Source organism: Culex quinquefasciatus, chromosome 3 (genome assembly GCF_015732765.1).
Source record: "Culex quinquefasciatus strain JHB chromosome 3, VPISU_Cqui_1.0_pri_paternal, whole genome shotgun sequence".
Classification (NCBI taxonomy): Eukaryota; Metazoa; Arthropoda; class Insecta; order Diptera; family Culicidae; genus Culex; species Culex quinquefasciatus.
In genome coordinates this window covers 11,153,282-11,170,427 of record NC_051863.1, presented here as the reverse complement: position 1 = coordinate 11,170,427, position 17,146 = coordinate 11,153,282, and the positions used below count along the sequence as shown (strand labels likewise).

Genomic DNA, 17,146 nt, shown 5'->3' with positions numbered 1-17,146 from the left:
AAAATGATAAAGGACAAAAAGGACTCGTAAATGTAGGCAAGGTCTAGGGGGTGTACAAAGTCAAAATAATTATATTTCGTCAATATATTAACGTTGTCGTTGATCTACTAGTTAATTTATTGACGAAAAATGGTATGACCTACATTTGCACACCTTGGTTGACAGTTGACAGACAAAAACAACAACAATTGTGGCGCAGAAAATTTCACCATCCTGAAGCATACTGTTCGGAATTTGTTTTGAAGAAGAAGTCCTGTCCAGCCACAGATTGGCCAAATCAGGCCTAAGCAAGCTTCCGCCATACTTAAGAATTTGATGTTCCGGACCGGGTTTGACGGAGCTCAAACGGGAAGAGGTTTCAGGGCGGCAGATATAGGCAGAAGATTCACTTAGATCAATCGTTACCCTCCGGTGTGGCTCGAGGAGGAGGAGGAATAGGTTATGTCAACAGCTGGAATGACTTTCCGGGTTCGTTCTCCAACGACGTGGATCTACCATGATTATGTTCAATTTTCTCCTCTTGCGTGGTGGAAGAAGATGGTAACCGTTCTCGGTGCTATTTGTTTTCATCCCGCCGCGCTAAATGGTTTCATTTGGCCACATTTGGTGATCGGATTTGTTTTGATCGGGTATGGTGAAATATGAACGGGGGGAGATTTCAATGTCGTAGGCGAAAGGAAATGATTGTTCTTGACCATCGTTGCTCTGTGATGTGGTTTGAGGTAGAGGAGACGGAGGCTAAATTACCGGTGGACAGGACTTTTGCAAGATTTCCCAGTGGGTCATAGCGACCATGGACATGGTTAAGTTTTTTTTTTTTTGGTGCGAGGTGGACGAAGACAATTAAGGATGTGCAATTCCGGTTGCTCAGATTGTTTAGGTTCTGCTCTCTATAGAGCACAGGAAACACGGAATATTTTACTTTTTGGTCCTCGAGTACGGGTCTAGGTTGTCTAGGGTTTTACTTTTTCCCCCTTTGTGCTGTTGAATGATATCTTGCCGGTGCCCTTCTGGTACACAGGAGTGGTTAGGTTCTGTCCTCCAAGTGTACTCCGGCTCTAAGTTTTCTAGTTTCCTAAAACAAATGATTATTTTTATTCTTTTGCGTTGTAACTTGACCAATCCTGGTCGTCGGAACAAGGTCCGCGCTAAAGATAATCTGTCCAATTCCGGCCGCTGCTAAATTTTTCTGCAGAATCTCCATGAGAATCTTCACCGCAAAAATTGATTTGCCATGTTTTGACATTTGATTTGACATTTCTATATGACAGTGGTGGTGGATCAAGGATGTACATAACCAGGTGAGGTTGCGTTAAAGTATTGACGAAATATAAATATATCAACGAACTATTGTTAGTCTATCGACCAAGTTGTCCTGCCCCTAGGGCAAGGTTAAGTCTGTCCGACTAATTGAAGAAAATAGCAAAATGTACTTCAAAGGAGGAATTTATCATTGCAAACTTTGCGTATTTAAAACGATCTCCCGGGAAGCATGCAGTGGCCACCTCTTCAAAGAATGTTCCCTCATGGTGGGATGTGATGTTTGCTCCAAAGTGTTTGCAGGAAAAAACTATTTAAAGAGACATCAAGATCGAGTACTCTGCAAGCCGGTGCTGGCAAGTAATGAATGCAAAAATTGCCTATCAACATTCACAAACAATACGAATCTACGTCAACATATGAAAAGATCGGTTTGCAACAAAGTGGCAGCAAAACTACGTAAAGTAAATCACGAAATTGTTTCGAACACGAAGAAGTTTGACATTTTCGGGTACAAGTGCAGTCTAGCAGATTTCATTGATGTAATCCCGTCGACGTCTTTGCTGAATGACGTTAAACCTCGGCTGGAAAACTTCATTAATCAACCTCAAGTTTTAATTATAAACCATTCTTCCATCTTCCAGTTGACGTCAACAAATTCAAGGAGTAATGCAACTTGACATTCAACTTCTGCCGCAGAAGAGCATCGGCAAGCAGATGGTCGCGTTCCACTGCGGCGTCCGACGGAGCGACTTCAAAGTTTATTAGCAGTCGCGAGCCAATTCTCAGCAGTTTGCGGCCGATGAACGGCAGAACGGCAGCATATATTGCCGTAAGAATCCCAAACAAAATCCAAAAACGCCCTAATATAGGCAATATGCATTTTTCACCCGGTGAAATGTTTCAATTTCAATTTAACACGAAATCCAGTTCGACCCCTGTTAAGGTGTATTCACATTATACCGCAGCCGCAGCCGCATCCGTATAAAATTTGACAGTACGGACGCACAGTGCCGAAGCGATTTTTCTAATGCATTTCAAATGTTCCCATTCACACTGTTCCGCATCCGTATACGGATCCGTACTGCGGATACGGATGCGGAACAGTGTGAATGGCTGCATTAGGTTTTACAGCGTGACGTCACGAGCGCACACGCACACACATTTTTGCTGAGACACACGTGCAAAAAATGTAAACAGTGCAGCCAAGCAGTCAAATTTCTAACCTAAAAATTTAGTCGGCGTAAAACCTAATATGAAATGCATTGGAAAAATCGCGTCCGCACTGTGCGTCCGTACTGTCAAATTTCATACGGATGCGGCTGCGGCTGCGGATGCGGTATAATGTGAATAAGGCTTTCTAGTCAGAAATTTACCAATACATTCAAAGTATGTTTACATTACAGCTGGACGATTGTTTGCATCAGGTTTCCTATCTCTTTCTAGCAAAAGATTTTTGTCAGGCGACTTCTAGCTGTTTTTTTTTACTGACCGCCCGATATGTCAGCCAACATACTTCGCAGGGCTGTGACAGCTTGAGCTCGATCATTATTTGCATCAGGACACTGTGACGAGAAGTTCATCATTTTTGAGTTAAATTATATTTTTTCACTGGGCCTAGAGCCTTATACACCTTTACACGAAAGTATGTAATCATACCTGAACTGAATTTCGTGTAATGCCGATCCTCCGTGTGAATCGAACTTGACTTTAAGTACATCCATCTGACCGTGCACCGGGAGTTGCACGGTCAGCTGGAGGTACTCAAAATCAAGTTCAAATCCACTCAAAATCAAGTTCGGGTCTCGAACTGAAAATGAGTGGTTTTCTGAATTTGATTTTGAGTGGATTTTTCACTCAAACGACAGTTCAAAAGCTGAGCCCGTGGGAGTCGCTCAACCTACATTCCTGTCACACATGAGGTCTGCACAGCTGATTCCACGTAGATTTTTCCCGCCAGTAATGACAGGAAACGTTGACAAACGGAATATGTGCCAAAATCATAAGTGGTTTTTAACATATGAAGGGAAATCATCGTGAACTGGAACTGCCGGTCGTTAGCCCGGGTAAAGTGGAAACGTTGAGATGATTGTTGTCCTCTGCTCTCATCTCGCAAAAAGCCATACAGAGAACCACGTCCCATTCAACCGGCTCCGTGGCTTAATGGTTACGGCTTCTGTCTCCCAAGCAGAAGGTTCAGGGATCAAATCCCGATTTACACTCTAGCAGTGAATTGATCTGTAGTGATGAAACATGTTATCTCTTCTTCTTATATTATTAAATACGCGCTGATCCCTGATTTGCCTGAGGGGATTGGAAGTCTAAATATAGATCGAGTTTCCTTCAGATGCTTGCTTCTATGTTTAGGCGGGGCCGAACAATGCCCAGCGACCTCGAAATTGGACCGCAAGGAGCTCTGTCATTCTGAAATGGGTCGTTGGAAGCAGCGCGAAGGCTATCACCACCTAATACCCGGGCCTGAGATAAGCTGTATCAGCATTCGGCATGTACAAAGTCTGATACAAATTATACTTTCCCATAATTTCGCTACCGGTTAGCGGGTATTGGATTGGACCACACGCACACAAACGACAGTTCAAAAGCTGAACTGACCTTTGAGTAGTTTGGACTTGGCGAAAAAAAAAGCATTAAACTCATAAATGAATTCCTCCACGCATGGTCCAAAATGAGTGAATCGAACTTGATTTTGAGTACCTCCAGCTGACCGTGTGAGTGTACCCGTTATAACGTTAACGTTAATTATTAAATAATTTAATTAATAAAATATTAAACTATGAAATTATGAAATTATGAAATTATTAAATTATTAAATTATTAAATTATTAAATTATTAAATTATTAAATTATTAAATTAATAAATTATTAAATTATTAAATTATTAAATTATTAAATTATTAAATTATTAAATTATTAAATTATTAAATTATTAAATTATTAAATTATTAAATCGAAAATTTGACAAACACAAAATTATTATCTACAATTCTTAAATTTTATTAATTCTTATGTTTTGAAATTCTTAATTTCTAAAATTCTTAACTTCTAGAAATTTTAAATAATTTGAATATTTTCGCCAGGTAGCAAATAGGAGAAATTCTCGTATGTTTAGCAAAATAAGCACTCGCTTCTGACTCCATCCAATTTACTTATTTAAACTATTCAAACAACTAATTTTTCAAAACTTTTGATAGAAAATTGCTTGCTCACTTCTTATTGGCCGATTTATCATTTGATTTCAGTTGAAAACGCTTTTTATGAGCTGTAATTGAATGTCAAAGTGCTGATATGGCAACATTAAAGGCACGCTGGAATTAGATGCTGTTCCCCTAGTTACAGTATTTTTTTATTATTTAATTCATTTCAGATCTGTATCAAACAGTCTCCAAACAGGACAATGAAAGTGTTAGTGGTGTTTGATTTTTAGAGAATGTCAAAATCGCCATTATCAATACTAAGACCTGGAAAAAAAGAACAAACTTGCGGCCGAGTACAACCTCTGAGTGAAAGCGATGGAGGTGAACGAACTACTCACGGGGCAGCAAACGAATTCTACCGGATTGGCCATCATCAAGCGAAATTTGGAAAATTGTGACTGCAGTGATAGTGAATATTTGGAAAACAAAGTGCAAGGCCAGTGAAAACTAATAGATATCAATAAAAATCAGCAAAACAACGAATAAAATGAATTTTATTTCGAAAATAACCTAAAAATTCCGAAATGACAGCACACGACAATAGCACGACATCCTAAATAACAAAACCGTGCGACGTCGGTCGAATGTCGTACGACAATGTCGAACAATTTCGATGATCGATCGCACGACAAATACGACATTTTGGTGCAAAAACGTATGACATTCGTGCGAATGTTGCACGACATTGTCGTGCGACGTCGTACGATTGCACGTACGACAAACGACGGACGTCGGACGGACTTTTCAGTCAGGGTACCGCTGTATATGTTTATGTATACATAAACGTCAACAAACGCTTTTGACGTTTCTCTACCCGCAACAGCGCAGAACATCAACAAACGTAAAGTAGAACCATGGCCAACCGCACGGTCAAGGACGCCCGGAACGTGCACGGCACGAACCCGCAGTACCTGATCGAGAAGATCATCCGGTCGCGCATCTACGACAGCAAGTACTGGAAGGAGCAATGCTTCGCGCTGACAGCAGAATTGCTTGTGGACAAGGCGATGGACATTCGGTTCGTGGGCGGCGTCTACGGGGGGAACATTAAGCCGACGCCGTTCCTGTGCCTGACGCTGAAGATGCTGCAGATTCAGCCGGAGAAGGACATCGTGGTGGAATTTATTAAGAACGAGGAGTTTAAGTATGTGCGGGCGCTGGGGGCGTTTTATCTGCGGTTGACGGGATCGTCGCAGGATTGCTACAAATATCTGGAGCCGTTGTATAACGATAATCGGAAGTTGAGGCGGCAGAACCGGATGGGTCATTACGAGTTGGTACATATGGACGAGTTCATAGATGAGCTGCTGCGGGAAGAGCGCGGATGCGACATTATTTTGCCCCGCATCCAGAAACGACACGTGCTAGAGGAGAACAACGAGCTGGATCCGAAGGTGTCCGCGCTGGATGACGATTTGGATGAAGAGGATGAGGAAATGCCGAGCGATGACGATGCAAACTTGGAGGAGATGGCGGAAGCGCTGAAGGCGAAGGAAAGGGAGAAAAAGCTGGAGACGATCAAGATCCGGGACAGCAAGAGGGAATCGTCGCGGGAGCGGCAGGCGGACAAGTCGAAGGAGTACAAGGATCGCGGCAGCGGGGGAGGGGACCGCTACCGGGACTACGACAGGGGGCGCGGCGACAGGGAGCGAGATTACGAGAGACGAGAGTATGGGGATTGATTTGTTGGTTTTGGGGTTCAGAATTGAATTGATTGAGTTTGGTTCTACTTGCAGACCACCGTCCGACTATCGCCACAAAGAGAGAGGGGATGGGCGCGACAAGGACCGGGATCGCCAGCGGCGCAGTGACCGTGACGAGCGAGATCGACGCCCCGCGGAAAGAGATCGCGAGAAGGACTACGATCGACGAGAGTAAGTTGACGAATCTTTTGAAAAGAGATTTCCTTTCATGATTTTAATCTGTAATTTTAGACCTCCGTCCGACTATCACTACAAAGATCGCGAGGGTCGCGAAAAGGACCGGGACCGACAGCGTCGCGGTGATCGCGATCGAGACTACGAAAGACGACACAGCGGGAGAGATCGGGAGCGATTTTAGGTGCGTGTTTGTGCGAATAAAAATAAAAGTCTTTTCAACCAAACTACTTTATTGAATCTTCAAACTTATCAAGTGCTAATCTGCACGAACGTCCGCTTGGCCAGTTCCTTTCGCTTGCGGCGTTGATTCTTCAGCCGGCGGTTCTTGGTCGCGTCCCGGAATAGATCAACCCCACCCTGGTTGGCTTCCGCTTCGCGCTGCAACATCTGCATGCCGTGGTGGTTCACGCCGATCATGTCGCGCTGCTCGTGGACGGCACGCTGTAGCTTGCCAATGAGGTCCTGAATGACCGGCAGCAGCGTCTGGTTGGCCACGATCGGTTTCTGGTGGATGCGGAACAGGAAGAGCACGACTTTGCAGATGATTTCGGTTTGGTCCTGGCGGGTTTGGGTTAGTTTTGGGATTCGCTCGAGCAGTTCACAGACGCTGGAGAAGGGCAGGAGAAGCAGGGCTTCCTCGAGGTCGCTGGCGCGGATGCGGGTGAGGACGGACAGTAGGAAGTCGTCGGTGTTGGTGGCTTCGTACGCGAACATTAGCGGTGGGATGATGCTCTTGTTGTCCTCTTGTTCGAAGGCTTTGCTCACGTCGAGACATTCGAGGATGTTTTCGGCGGCCTTTTCCGATCCGATGGTTTTCTTCGAGGGGAGTTTTAATCCCGGGAGTCCCGGCACGGCGGAGTCATCTCCAGTGGCTAGCGTGTTGTTTTCCAACTCTTCGCGCTCTTCTTCTTGGACGTCTTGCAGAACCAGAGGCTCGTCGGTGCGTTCAAAGAGACGTAGCGTTCGATCGGAACCGCAGCTCACCACAAACTTCCCGTTGGGACTGACGGCGAGTCCGTGTGCCTCACCAACGTGTCCCGGCAGGGTGATGATCTTCTCGAAACTGTCCGCGTCCCATTGCTTGAGGCGGCCGTCCTTTCCGCACGAGAAGAACAGGTGCGTCTTCGGGATGAACTGCAGTCCCATGACGGAGTTGTCGTGGGCGACCAGCGATCGGTGGCAATCGCCAAAGTCCATGCCCCAGATTTTGATGCTGCGGTCGGCGGAACCGGTCACGATGATGTTCGAGTCGTACGAAATGTCCATGCAAAGCACTGGGAGTTTGTGGCCGTACAGCGACAGGTAGAACTTGAGCGTGTCCAGGAAGAAGATCTTGACCGTTGAGTCGAGCAGCGCTACGGCGATGTACTTGCTGTTGCGCGAAAGCCTCACGCTCAGTACCGTTTCTTCCAGCTTGAGCACGTTCTTGTGCAGCAACGAGAGGACCTTCACTTCGCTGCCCTCCTCCCGGTTCGGGTCGGCAACCAGCTCAAAGTTCCAGAACTTGACCGTGGTGTCGCCGCCGCCGGTGACGCAACCGCGTTGATCCGGAGTCAGCACGATGCTCCACAGTTCCTTCGCGTGCGCCTCTATCCGCTCGATGACCTCCCCGATGACAATGTCCACGATGAGCAGCTGGCCCGTCTTGAGACCCACGAGCACGTGCCGATCACCGGGAACGAAGCAACAACTCACCACGTACCCGGTTTCAACGGTCCGCAGACAGGACTGCGTCGCGCGGTTCCACAACTTGAGCGATTCTCCGCTGCCCGAAGCGACGGCCAGGTTGTCCGAACTGAACCCGACGGCACGCACCTCCGTCGGATGTCCCTGCTGGCGGAGCGTATGAATGGCTTTCGGTTCGGCGTGCTTTTCCGCCACGTTCAACGTGTACATCTGGACGATGTTCTTGACGTAGGTCACGCATACGCGCAACTCGTCACGACTCCCCAGCAGCAGATCAAACGATTTAATCTTCTCCGGAACGGCAATCGCTGGTAGGCGTTTGATTTCATCGGTCAGCGAAAGTTGGCGATCCGCTGAAGACGAAGACGCCGCTTGATCATTCTTCGCTTTTGTGTCCAACTTTTTCAGACGCTTCGTCAGCCGAGCCAGCGCTTCATCGACGGTGTAGAAGTAAAACAGTTCAATCTTACGATCCGTTCCGTGACAACCCAGAATCTGGCCGCCACTTTCCGCGATCAAGTTGATGGTCCTGCCAAACCCGGACCGCTGAATGTTTCCAATTTGCGAGCATCGAAACGGGCTGGACGATTCCGACTCCAACTCTCCAACCGCCTCCTGACCACTGTTCTCCACGATTTTGTACACCGACAGCTGGGAGTCGTTCGACCCAGCCACCAAAAAGTCATCGTTGCGCATCAACACAACGCCCCAAACCTCCGTGCGGTGATCCACGATCGTCTTGAAGCAGCTCTGCGTCTCAATGTTCCAGAACTTGATCTGGGTGTCCTTGGAGCACGAAATCACCACATCGTGGTAACGCTGCATGAAGCAAGCCTCCGTAATGGGCGCGTTATGCCCTACCAAACGACACTTGCCAGCCTGGGCCACCACATCGGACACAACCACGTCGTTGTCCAACCCCCCGGAAACCAACTTCATCCCAATCAAGTCGTAATTCATCGCACTGATGGCCGACCGATGCGCGGCAAAGGTGCACACCGACTGGCGACTCTCCAGCTCAAACACCTCAATCACACCGTCCGTGTAACCCACGGCCAGGTGCTTCCCGTCCGGACTCGCCCTCACATAGCTAACCTCCTGCTTGTCCCGCGTCAACTCCAGCACCTTCTCGCCAAGTCTACAACAAAACAAAATCATTTTACCAACAAAAATCAACCGGTCAAGAATCAAACCCGACCTGGTATTCCAAACCAGCACCTTCTCGGCGGCGGCCACCGCCACGAACCGCCCGTCCACGCCGCCAACCGAGACGAACGAAACGTTGGCGCGCCCACTCGCAATCAGGTTGAAGCTGGCCACCGGCTGGAACGCCAGATACTGCTTGGTGAGACCCATGGTTTAGAGGTCGCTTTTTCACGGCTCGATTTTCTTCACACCAAAAAAAAAAAACTAGAATTTTATTCGGCATCCATCCGCGAAGCACGCAGAAAAACACGCCGTCGCCGTTCCGCGAGTAAACAACAAAAACATGCGCTGCCGCGCAGAAACGTCAAAACTACACGGTAAATTGGAAATGTCTTGAAGGTGGCGAGGTTCGGCTGGAAACGACTTTGTTTGCAGTGGCACCCAACTTAAATGATCAAAATCAAGTTTTGCCTAAACGCAGGCTATTCTTTATTTAAACATTCAAAAGATGATGTGATTCACAGAAAAAAAAGAGTCCTCTACTCGCTACAGAATCTAACTCCTCACAATATGAATATGAAATGGCCGACCTTCTCACAGCTCCGTGTGCTGCGAGGGAAATTTCTTCAGCACGGCGTGGTACAAATTGTAGAACGCGTACACGGACACCGACAGAATGACCAGCAGCGCCCCTCCGAACGCCATCGACAGGAAGTTCCCATCGATGATGCCACTGCAGCTGGACCGCGTCTGCGGTGCCCACAGATCGGACGCACTGCCGGTGGCGCTCGTCTGGTTCTGCCGTTCCGCAATCAGTCGCTTCATCTGGTTGAGGCGCTCGCGGAGCACTTCGACCGATTCGGACGAGAGGTCGTCTGGAAATTTGATTGACGCATGAATTTGAGAAGCCGTGGTTGTAATGTTATCCACTAAACTTACCGTCGGCGGCTTTCTGCTTCGAGGGCATCTTTGCTTCTTAGTCACAAACTGTATTGTCTAGTTTGGGTTGGCACAATTTGGGGTTATTTTGTAAAATTTGAGCAATCGAGACGGGGAGAGATATGGATGCTGCCAAGTGGTACAGCTCAAGTATTGATTATTTTCCTGTCATCGTTTGCGAAGATTCGAATTTCGCGCAGGCGCACAGCTTCGAAACGAGAGGGTCCGTTTTCGGCATACAATAACGACCAAGAAGTTGCCCACCGGACATTTCTATATTTTCACCGTACACAGACACAGATCGTTACGAAAATTGCTTAACTTCTAAGTTGTAAGAAATATGGTTGAAAAAAGAAAATAATCAAACTAACCTGACCCCGCGGCTTACGTGTACGTGTTGGCCAGACGGCGCATTCGTCGCGTGTTCCGGTCCTGGTCGCGAATCTTCTTCTCCATCTCGGCGTCGGTCAGCGTCTCCAGGAACGGAGCCCACTGGTCGGCATCGCTCGGTGTCCGGAACGGAACCTCCACCGTCGCCAGCGGAGTCTCGCTAAAAGCGTACGTGCGCTGGTGCCACGACAGCTGGCCCCGGATCGAGTACGAAATGGCGGTCACGAACTCACCGCCCAGTCCCAGCTCCGCGCACAGCTTGATCGCAAAGTCCTCCGGATTGTTTTCCTTCTCGGCCATGTCCCACTCGACCTGGTCCACCAGCGAGGTGTTGCCCACGTGAATGTTCAGCTTGACCAGCACGCGCTGGTCAGATCCCTCCTCCAACACAACCGGCTCACTCGGATAGGCCTCGATCTGCTGCCGGATCGCTGCCGCAATGGCCGGCACAAACGGCGTCGGATTCAAATCCAAATCATCGCACAGAACCTCCGCAAACTGCTCCGGCGTAATCATGCACTCGTTCCGGTTCCAGGTGAAAGTGTCCCGCAACTTCTGCCCTTCAATCTCCATATCCAACCGGATCGGCACCAACACCTCCGTTTGGGCCGAGTTCTCCACATTCACCGTCGGATCCGTATCGTCGAAACACATCGGAAACGTGCGAACCTTCTTGTTGTAAACCCGGTTCCGATTAATCGGAGTGGCTTGCGGAACCGCGTCCAAATGGCTCGAATTCGGCATCGTCGGAACCCACGGCGGTTGCTTCTTGGTCGACTTGCTCTCGCGAGGCGCCGGCGGCTCCGAAGCCGTTACGGCCACCGCCTTGTACTTCTCATCATTCCCCTCCAATATCTCCGCCACCTCGGAAGCCCTCAACAGCGAAACCGAACTCGCCAAAAACTGATTGCTAATCCCCGAGTCCAGCAGCTTCTTCCTCTCCTCCGGACTCAACGTCCTCCGCAACATCCCCGGGTACTTCTTGTACAGCAACCCTCGGAACAGCCGCAAGTAGTTCCCCACCTAAAAGTAAAACATCAAAAAATCAAGAGGGGGCGTAACGCTGTGTCGGCGGCCATCACCAAAAAACAAAAAAAAAAACTCACCTCGGAACCGATGCAGAAATACTCGCCCCCATCCTCGATCTGGAAGCTGACCGGCTTGTCGCCGTACGTCTTGAGGGACATCGTGTCACTGTGGACGGTAATCTGCCGGGAATTCAGGGTTCTTTCCGGGGGGAAAAATCACGGTAGAAAATGTCGCCGGAACGAAACGAGTGCGCAAACAAGCGTCGCTGGAGCGGAGTTTTGTTGTTTTTCGCATCACTCGCGAGAATGACAGCGCGAGGTTTCGCCCGAAAAGGATTTGGGCGAACTGGTCGAAAAGCAATTTCGCCTTGAATGATAAAGTTTGGAAAATGGAGAAAGTGTGACCGGTATTTTTTATTTGCTCAGAATGGAGAAACCAGAAATAATGTAAAATTACAAATTTAAAAAACCAAATATTTAAAAACTATCCAAGTTTTTAACAACATGGACGAATACCGAAGGTAACGCTTGTAACGGTACGGGGGTACGTTATGGTACGTTCGTTTGATGGCTAGTTCCACACTGAGTGCCGCACTCAGAGCTTGCTCAGAGCTGTCAAAGTGTTTCTTTGAAGAAACTCGCGCTAGTTCCGCACGAGTATCGCCGCCATCTTGGAACTGAAACTCTAGTGCCGCACTCGATATTTTTTCAGTTTCATGCGAGTTCCACGCACACTGAAAAATGTCGTTCGATTGAACCAGAACTGGGCGCCGACGAGTGCGGCACTCAGTGCCACACCGGCTCTTCAAACGAACGTACCGTTAGCCACGGACACGGTTCCGGCTGGCGGTTAGCAGGAAGCAGAGGTTCTTTCACGAGCTTCTTTCTGCCATTCTGTCTCGGGTTTATTTCTGGCACTGTGGTCACACGGACTTGTTTCCGGCCAGCGGATCTGCCTCGGGTTGCTGTGAAACGGGTTGTTTCGATAATATTCCGGGCAGCAGCAGAAAATGTTTTGTTGTGTGTGGTTGGTGCGGAATGGGAGCAAAAATATGTGACGACATCTTGGTGAAAATTTTTGACAGGAGCTCAAGAATGACGTGGGCGTGCGTTACAAAATTGGTTTGACAGTACCCCCGTACCGTTACAAGCGTTACCTTCGGTATTCGTCCATGTTGTTAAAAACCGGGATAAGATTTTATAGATTTATTATTCAAAAATTCGAAACTTTGAAAAAATGAGAATTTGAGAATGTAAGAATTAAAAAATTTTGAGAAATTTGATAATTTTGGAAATTTCCTAATTCTAAAAATTTTAAAGCTTCACGAATTTTGAGAAATCTTGAAAAATATATTTTTTTTACAATTTTGAGTATTTTGAGAATTTGGAGAATTTTGAGAGTTTTGAGTATTTTGAGAATTATGAAAATTTACAAAAATTGTAAAAACGTTACGAATTTTGAGAAATTTTTAAAGAATTTTTGAGAATATTAGAAATTTTAAGAATCTAGAAAGTTTTAAATTTTTTGAGAATTTTGAAAATTTTGAGAATTATATTTTTTTAAATTGAGAGTTTTGAGAATTTATTTTTTTTAAATCTCATTTTTTTTAAATTTTGATAGTTTTGAGAAATTTGAGAATTTTGCGTTTTTTAAGTTTAGTTTTTGCAAATTTTAAGAATGTAATGAATTTTGGAAATTTTCAAAACCCTACAAATTTTAAGAAATTTGAATTTTTTTAGATTTTTTAGAGTTTTGAAAATTTTAACTTAAAAAAAAATAAATTGTACAATTTCTTTTATTTTTTTTGAGAATTTTGAAAATATTAAATAGTTTTAAAATTTTACAAACTGTACAACATTTTGAAATTTTGATAATTTGAACATTTTTAAAAATTTGAGAGTTTCGAGATTTTTAATTTTAATTTTTTTTTTCGTAATTTGAGAATTTTCTTTATTTTGAGAATTTTGTAAACTATGAGAATTGAGAAAATTTAAAAAAGTGTTGATTTCAAGAATGTTGGATTTTTTTAATTTGAGAATTTTAAAACATAAAGAATTTTGAAAATATTGGGAATTTTGAAAATATCGGGAATTTTGAAAATTTTGTAAATGTTGAGAATTTTGAAAATAAAAAAAAAATTTGGAAAATTTTGATTTTTTTTTAGTTTTGAAAATTTTAAGAACATTAAGAATTTAGAGATTTTGAATTTTTGAATAGCCATATAGGAACAAATTATGAGAATTGAGAGCGATCTTTTATTTCTTAACGCTCTTATGGAAGGGGGTGGGGGTGGAGAGGGGTGTTGAGCCTGTATTACGCTCCATACATTTTTTATTTGTATGGATTTTTTTTAAAGAGAGAGTGGGGTCTATGAATCCGTTAATAAGTAATAAAGGAACGTTCCCATTTAAAGAAATTTGAGAATCTGTTAATTTTTTTTAATTATGAGACGATTAAGAAATTTGAGAATTTTTGTGAATGTGAGACTTTTGAGAATTTTGAAAATTTTGAGACGTTAGATATTTTTGATAGTTGATAATGGTTTTTTTATAAAAGGGTCCTTAAAACCTATGTCATTTATTTTCACTAAACTGTCAAGAAGGAAATTTTCCGTGAAGAAGCACGGGCCAATACGCACATCCCAAGAAAAGGGGTCAAGAAATGGCTTTACGAAAAGCAGAACAAAGGAGAGGGAACGTTTCCTTGGGGCTTTTCTTCACCCTATCTGGCTTGCTTTCGCTACCGCTGTTGCCCATTTGAAATTTTTCTTGACCGGTTTCTTCCGAAGTGCATACACTGTAACTGAAAATCGCACATTGCTGAGTTCGTTTTCGCACTTTTTCATACGATTTTTTCAGTTCGACTGTGATTACACAAAAAAGTGTAATCGCAGTCGAACTGAAAAAATCGTATGAAAAGTGCGAAAACGAACTCAGCAAAGTGTGATTTTCAGTTACAGTGTACCTTACATTCCCCTGGAGTTGAGATTTGCAGAAATGTTGTTGGTCGGTGTTTTTCTCTGAATTTTAAAAAAAATTGAGTTCTTTTTTTATTAATTTGAATGAAAAATTTAAAAACAATAAATTTAAAGCCAGACGATTCATCAGGGATAACACTACTCTTATGGTACGTTCCTTTGAAGAGCCGGTGCCAGTTTTGGTTCAATCGAACGTCATTTGTCAGTGTGCGAGTAACCCGCATGAAACTGAAAAATTATCGAGTGCGGCACTACACGCAAAATCCAGATAACACAGATCTGTGTAAAATTTGACACAGATCGCCTAAAACCTGGAATACACAAAATCTGTGTACAAGCCTTGTACACAGATCTGTGTTCAGCCGTTGTCTGTCAAATCTGTGTAATTTTTCAACCATCAATCTGTGTAAAATTTTACACAGATCTGGGTAATTTTTACCGCACCTGGGTTTTTGCCGTTTTTATAATTAAAACACGATTTTCGATTGATTTTAAAAATAAAACATCATTTATTCTCGTTTATTGACCTAATAAATATACTAACAAAATATTTATGGCCACATTTGATGCACTTTTGCCCGTTTTGTGACTGTCGATTATCGTTATTTTTGGGTTAGAGTTGGCTTCTCCCGATAGCGACAAAAACAACATAACAATGACGACGAGGATGACGTCGTAAAGTGCCACCCAAGCTGGCTTCCGGAACCTGTGGCCACTTTTACTTTTACCAACAAGAATATTCCGGAAACTAAAAAAGGAAAATCAAGGTAAGGTTAGGTATTCAAAGTTTTAAGAAACATTCTTACCAGGTTCCACAAACAATCATTTCATTGGGTACTGGTTAAAGTTTGGAAGATGGCCAAAGTCTGAAATAGTAAACTAATTTTAAATAACGAAATAACTCAATTAGAGAAATAAAACTTACCAACTTCACGAATAACTTTAATGGTGCCTGTTAAAAAATGACAACTGTTTTTTACACAGATTTGAAAGAACTGCTTTTCAAAAATCTGTGTATTTTTTTACACAGATCTGTGTAAAAAAATTACTCAGATTATGAAAGCTAGAACTGAACAACAATCTGTGTAATTTTTTTACACAGATCTGTGTTATCTGGATTTTGCGTGTAGAGTTTCAGTTCCAAGATGGTGGCGAAACTCGTGCGGAACTAGCGCGAGTTTATTAAAAAAAAACACGTTGACAGCCAAGGGGTAGGACACAGAGTAACTGAGTGACTCAATTTCACAAAAATACTCAGTGTGGCTCAAAGTTACTCAATCCACCTCTCGTTTTTTTCCACCGAGTTTCGGAATTTGTGAATAAACCAGTGCTTGACAGAAGAGCGCGATTACAAATGAATTTGACATATCTTCACGCCACGATGCTGCTAAAGTTTCCTTAGCCGAAACCCGGAGCAAACTATTCCGTCTGTTACGGATTTCGTTACGGAATGTGCCGTGCTGATCTTCGCCGCCGTTACCGGAGAATTCGATAGTGATAAAAAAATTCTCCAAAAATGGACAGACCCGAGAGAACGCTTAGCTCGCCATCACCCTCGGTGTCAAACAGTTGATCGTGGATGTCAACAAGATGGAATCGACTGAGCCCCCGTTCAACGAGGTCAGTTTAAGGACATCAAGAAAATCGGCTACAACCCGGCCGCCATCGTTATCGTGCCCATCTCCGGATGGCACGGAGACATGCTGGAACCGGCCATCAACCAGGCCCTGACCGATCATTCCTCGATCGCGCATGACGTTAAGTGACTTCGGCTGTAAGGTGTACATGGACAAGGAGTGGAAAGCCCACTCGGACATCCAGATCCAGAACGAGGAGGACTCAGAGGACATCGGCTCCTTTCAAGACTGTTCACTTTTTTCCGGCGCACAATGGACCAAATGCATCGAAATGGACCGCATTAAAAGAAACTAAGCAAAAATAAAGGCTTTTATTTATTAGTTTTATTTGACTCCTTTGACAGCTGAATTCTCGCAAGTATCCGCATGACATAACCGGAAATCGACATCTGGTTCACTCAAGGGAACTGTCCTCGCGGTCGCTAGTATCGATTGTTGTTTGGTGGCCTTTTCGGCTACCACGCACAGACCAGGGACCAGGAAGACGATAGCGTCATCACCAGACTTGTTGGACTTTGGATGATCCTCGGTGGACTTGCCGGAAATTACGAAAGACCTTCTCCTTGATCTCACTGAACTCGCAAGCAATGTGAGCGGTATGCCAATCCAGCACGGCGACGTATCCACGACGCAGTTCCATGACGGACAAGTTGTTGACGTTGTCTCCGGGCACGGCCTCCGGCAGGGCTTCTTGATACATTTCGACGGACTTGACATCAGTGGTCAGGTTGGCCGAAACGAAGACGATGGCGATACCGGGCTTGTTCACATCGGTTTCCGTTCCCGTACCACCGATTTTGGGGCAGAATCGCCCACGAACCGTTCCGCTGAATAACCTTACTGTTTGGACGGTCGTTTCCACGTTGTTTCTTTTTTGTGTCTGTCAAAGTCAGTCGTCTCTGGTGCCAAATGTCAGTGTCAAAATTCGTTACGTCATTTAAGAGGATTGAAAAACTTTGAGTGACTCAATGTTACTCAAAATTATTC

The 17,146-nt window shown here is 44.8% G+C and overlaps 4 protein-coding genes, 2 long non-coding RNA genes and 2 pseudogenes across 6 annotated transcripts; 3 read left to right on the top strand and 5 right to left on the bottom strand.

Annotated features, from left to right (window-relative positions):
- Positions 1 to 81: 81 nt before the first annotated feature.
- On the top strand, positions 82 to 4,951 carry LOC119770852. Its single transcript, XR_005279023.1, has 2 exons — positions 82 to 2,092; positions 4,646 to 4,951. It is a non-coding gene; the product is annotated as an uncharacterized LOC119770852 (long non-coding RNA).
- A 325-nt stretch (positions 4,952 to 5,276) lies between these two features.
- On the top strand, positions 5,277 to 6,579 carry LOC6041227 (pre-mRNA-splicing factor 38). Its single transcript, XM_001850467.2, has 3 exons — positions 5,277 to 6,144; positions 6,212 to 6,349; positions 6,410 to 6,579. Exons 1-3 carry the CDS (start codon positions 5,330 to 5,332, stop codon positions 6,534 to 6,536), a joined length of 1,080 nt encoding a protein of 359 aa, XP_001850519.2. The 5' UTR covers positions 5,277 to 5,329; the 3' UTR covers positions 6,537 to 6,579.
- LOC6041228 (WD repeat-containing protein 3) lies at positions 6,568 to 9,535 on the bottom strand. Its single transcript, XM_001850468.2, has 2 exons — positions 9,240 to 9,535; positions 6,568 to 9,179 (listed from the first exon to the last, which is right to left on the bottom strand). The coding sequence occupies exons 1-2, from the start codon at positions 9,395 to 9,397 to the stop codon at positions 6,605 to 6,607; spliced, it is 2,733 nt and encodes a 910-aa protein (XP_001850520.2). The 5' UTR covers positions 9,398 to 9,535; the 3' UTR covers positions 6,568 to 6,604.
- Positions 9,536 to 9,647: 112 nt separating this feature from the next.
- Positions 9,648 to 10,298, bottom strand: LOC6041229. Its single transcript, XM_001850469.2, has 2 exons — positions 10,127 to 10,298; positions 9,648 to 10,062 (listed from the first exon to the last, which is right to left on the bottom strand). Exons 1-2 carry the CDS (start codon positions 10,152 to 10,154, stop codon positions 9,782 to 9,784), a joined length of 309 nt encoding a protein of 102 aa, XP_001850521.1. The 5' UTR covers positions 10,155 to 10,298; the 3' UTR covers positions 9,648 to 9,781.
- Positions 10,299 to 10,382: 84 nt separating this feature from the next.
- Positions 10,383 to 11,856, bottom strand: LOC6041230 (SWI/SNF-related matrix-associated actin-dependent regulator of chromatin subfamily B member 1). The gene is made up of 2 exons (XM_001850470.2): positions 11,623 to 11,856; positions 10,383 to 11,539 (listed from the first exon to the last, which is right to left on the bottom strand). The coding sequence occupies exons 1-2, from the start codon at positions 11,701 to 11,703 to the stop codon at positions 10,511 to 10,513; spliced, it is 1,110 nt and encodes a 369-aa protein (XP_001850522.1). The 5' UTR covers positions 11,704 to 11,856; the 3' UTR covers positions 10,383 to 10,510.
- A 3,144-nt stretch (positions 11,857 to 15,000) lies between these two features.
- Positions 15,001 to 15,640, bottom strand: LOC119769916. The gene is made up of 2 exons (XR_005278576.1): positions 15,329 to 15,640; positions 15,001 to 15,270 (listed from the first exon to the last, which is right to left on the bottom strand). It is a non-coding gene; the product is annotated as an uncharacterized LOC119769916 (long non-coding RNA).
- Positions 15,641 to 15,913: 273 nt separating this feature from the next.
- On the top strand, positions 15,914 to 16,288 carry LOC6041231 (annotated as a pseudogene).
- Positions 16,289 to 16,455: 167 nt separating this feature from the next.
- LOC119768588 lies at positions 16,456 to 17,042 on the bottom strand (annotated as a pseudogene).
- Between the last annotated feature and the right edge of the window lie 104 nt (positions 17,043 to 17,146).